At 36.3% G+C, this 4,179-nt stretch overlaps 1 protein-coding gene across 1 annotated transcript; it reads right to left on the bottom strand.

Annotated features, from left to right (window-relative positions):
- Positions 1 to 1,136: 1,136 nt before the first annotated feature.
- On the bottom strand, positions 1,137 to 3,604 carry LOC112507141 (protein trichome birefringence-like 35). The gene is made up of 6 exons (XM_025111579.1): positions 3,316 to 3,604; positions 2,587 to 2,857; positions 2,212 to 2,383; positions 1,934 to 2,130; positions 1,688 to 1,840; positions 1,137 to 1,616 (listed from the first exon to the last, which is right to left on the bottom strand). The coding sequence occupies exons 1-6, from the start codon at positions 3,539 to 3,541 to the stop codon at positions 1,283 to 1,285; spliced, it is 1,353 nt and encodes a 450-aa protein (XP_024967347.1). The 5' UTR covers positions 3,542 to 3,604; the 3' UTR covers positions 1,137 to 1,282.
- Between the last annotated feature and the right edge of the window lie 575 nt (positions 3,605 to 4,179).

The raw sequence follows: 4,179 nt of genomic DNA, 5'->3' as shown, positions 1-4,179 counted from the left end.
TTAATTTTGTTGGTTAATTTTGTAGGTAATTTTGTAGGCAATTAGGCAAATCAAATGGAAATGTCAAATTTTAGGTTAATTTTGTAGGCAAATAAAAATGCTACTAAACCATTGATTTTTATCTTGTTCTTGAGTTCGAGTTTCGACTGTGGGCGCGGCTGGAATTGGAGACTTGGAGTTGGAGTCACTGGATTGAAGCAAATAATTTGGGTAAAAATTCTAATTTCCAAATTCTAGTTTTTAATTTTGATTACTTCTTTGATTTTGTTGTTTGCTTATTGATGATTTGGTAAATGCTTTATGTTAGGTTAATTTTATAGGCAATTTTGTAGGCAAATCAAATGGAAATGTCAAATGTTAGGTTAGTTTTATAGGCCTTAGAAGAGTACTAAAAGATTAAAACATAAGTTATCTTTATTTCAACCGCATTAGTTATCTTTATTCGGTTAACCGAACAGTTTAAACCTGAAAATGGAAACCCGAAACCTTTTTTGGTTCGGACGAATTGTTCGGTTTCGAAATTTTTTCGACCCTCCTAAGTGTTCCCCCAACCATAATAGTTTCTAGATCCGCCACTGGCGGATATGAATAATTTGTGATTTGGTGATGTTTTGGGTGAGGAATAGAAAAGAAATATGCTCAAGGAACTAAAGAAGACAACATAACGAGATAAATACAATTAATTGGAAGTGGGATGAAATCATGGTATTCTTGTTTCCCCTTTGTCTAAACCAACAAACACACAAAAGAATGATTTAACTTCTTCAAAAACTACTTATTACCGGTTTGACATCAATATAAGTTATTTATCCAAACACTCAAAAGTGTTTATTACCGATGTCACACCAAAATAAACCAATAAGTTATTTTATAAGCAATCCCAAACACTCCCTTATTGTATACATACTTGATGAATAAGCCCAAAAAAAAAAACCATCCTTATTTTCTTCTTCTTCCAAAGAGTCGACAAAATTGGGTGTGGTTTTGATGGTGAAGGCAGCAATTGTCGGTAATGGATCTTCATATTCATAAGTATGGCCCATAATAATTCAATCTACTCTGTTTTTTTTTTTCAAAGCTATTAATTTATGATGCATAGGAATTCAATTTTAAATTCCGCCAAATCCAATCCAATCCAATGGAATTAATTGAGTTGTGTACAAGTTTAACTTGTATATCGACTGTTACTAAAAACAAAATGCATGGGATTTAAAATCATCATTCTATTTATAGGTTCCATCCATCTTTGATTCAAGAGATGCAGAGTAGTTTCTATTTCTATTCATAGAAGAAAATGGAGCAGTAGTTGATTCCAAACATCAGGAACACCAGGCAAGCACCAATGTATGCAATCAGAATAACTCATGGGATTCGCCAATTCCTCATCCGTTCGCGCCTCCCAAAACTTGCGATAGACCGAAGGGTGGCCGTCTTTTCGGTACTCAGACAGCTGAGTAATGTTGATAACGCTAACCTTTGACTTCAACCAACTTACAACATTCTCCACCATCCTCATTGTATCCAAGTCTGAACCACTTCCCCAGTACTTTTCATCTTCGATTGGAGATTTTTCACTGTAACAGTTCCCGTTCGTTCCTGCTTCCCACTCCCGACTCCTGTCAGTTCCAAGAAAATTGATCATGCCATGCAAAAAAATCTCAAGTCTGGTTATAGAATAGAGACTTACCAGAGATGAGTAGGAGACATGGTAACAAAGAACACTTTCTGCTTCAAAGGATCGACGTTAGATCCTATCCAATCAGCCCATGCGTCCATGGCCAACTCCATCGCTTCCAACCCTTGTGCTTCTTCACAAACGCCATTTTCCTCTGTACTCCATCTATATCGGGAAAAAAATGGCAATATGAAATTTTAAAATATATATATATATATATATATATATGAAATTTAAAACAAGTAGAGGTTCACTCACAACAGCTTTACGGGGCCTTGTCTCCACCACAAGTATGAATTAAAGATCAATATATCCGCATGCTTCCATTCAGATGCGTGCCTCAGAACTGAATCAGGGCGCATTATTCTCTCATCCAATCTGTGATTAACTGGATCATCTGAGTTTGACTCAACTAAAAGCGGTGCCCATTGAAATTCTATTGTGGCATTGTACTCCTATTAACAAAAGAAACTCACATTCTAAAACTAAACCAACAGATTTCACCAAAAAAACGAAGAATTGAACCGTTAATATACCTCTGCTCGGAAAATGGTAAGAGGGGCATTTGGTGTGATTGACTTCTTTTCAGCAGGGATTACCGACTGTAACAGGCAGAGCATTGATATCCATTGACCTCTGTTTAGTGAATCTCCAACGAACATCAATCTCTTCCCCCTTAACTTGTCCCATATCTCAGTTGCATTCCATCTAAAATTCATAAAAAAAGAAGTTCAAGAAACTGTAAGATCACACATTTCCCACAGATTAAACTTTGTCGTATGATTTTGAATCAAATTGAACAACTCCCATGAATCTTGCAACTTTTGCTTACTTCAAATGAAGATATAATGATACCCCTATGGTTCTATAACTCAACTCATTTACAAACTTCACTATCAAGAACATATTACCTCTTGAGATTGCAGCCATGAGGTTGCCATCTCCAATACTGGTAACCCAAATCAGGCCTTCCATGTTTGAGGCAAGCCAACTGATCAGACATGTATGGACAATCAGATTCATTATAAAGCGGATAAGAAGTGTTGTCGAATACCCATCTGCCCGAAAACACATCGCATGAATCCTTCCTTTCTTCTTGTTTATCAAAATGTATGTCCCATCCAGCTTTCTTTCCACTGTACTTTACTGTAGATTTGCAGGTGCTGAATCTATCCAAAACCACTGGATTCCCCCCATAATTGCCAGATAAGATAATGCCATCGCATGAATACAAGTAACTGTAATAGAAAATTCAGAGAGTAACAGGCCTAAATGGACTGAATTGCCATTTTAGAGATGAAACTTATCGTTTCTAAGTTAACAAGATATGGGTTTGGAAACATAATAGAATCTCCAGACGAAGTTACCAAAGTAGATCTCGATAGTAAATCAATTTTCCCCAAATTTGCACAGAATTCATGTGAATGTGGAAGATGAAAGTGGGTTCGTTCTACCAAAGAAATCACATCAGGGTAAAAACCCAACTCGCAAATCAAGAAAGATGATATATTAAAGACACCCATCAAGTTAAATCACAAGAAAAACAGATTTATGATGATCATACACAAACCCTAGTGAACCAAACAAACGAAACGTCTCTTCAGAACTTGAAAATCAAACAGATTGCAAGGAGCACAAACCTGAACGATCTTTTGGGTGGCTGCTATTCAGGGAAGAAGGTGTTGATGTGGATGAAAATGTCTTCTTAACATCATTACGAGTAGCAACATCATCTCCTTTCCGAATTTCTTTCCGGTGGATTTCTTGAAATCGACGCTCGTTAATAAAGATTGTACAGAGCACAAAGAGGAAGAAGACGAGTGCTAGGAGTGGAAGTTGGGTCTTCTTGTGCCATCTCTGAATCATTCTGAGAGAGATAGAGAGAGAGATAGAGAGAGAGAGAGAGAGAGAGAGGAAGGAAGGAAGGAGAGTGGTGCAGCGGTGGGAGATGCCCTGCGTTATTATTTGAATCGATAAAGAACTCTTTGTTGACTTGAACAAACAAACATACCCAAGATTAAACAGTCAGCACCGTAGTTATTCTCTTGATATGCTAATTATGATATTAAAACACACGAAAGCACTACAAACCCATTATTACACCCTTAACATGGTGGTGGTCCTCCTCTTTGTATGTTATTTTATATTATACAAATTATTTTTTTATGAAATACTGTTTATTAATATATATTATCGAAAATTCAACATAACAAATAATTTTACATAAGCTCCATTTTTAAATGAGAAAATCACCAAAACGACCAAAATATATTGATGTATTAACGAAATAGTCAACTTTTACCAAAATTGCCAAAATAACCATATGGATCGCCCCGGGGGGCATGGTTTGACCATGGGGAAATCCATACAAGTTTCACCAAATAGTACGAAAAAAAAATAAAAAATTAATTTGATGAGACCCACATATATCTACTTTAAGAAACCAAACATTATTTATCTCGATAATATGAATCGCCCCCACCTCAACGAATCTACCCTGGGGG

Source organism: Cynara cardunculus (genome assembly GCF_001531365.2).
Source record: "Cynara cardunculus var. scolymus isolate 2C chromosome LG 2, CcrdV1, whole genome shotgun sequence".
In the NCBI taxonomy this organism is placed as follows: Eukaryota; Viridiplantae; Streptophyta; class Magnoliopsida; order Asterales; family Asteraceae; genus Cynara; species Cynara cardunculus.
This window is presented reverse-complemented; position numbering and strand designations above follow the sequence as displayed.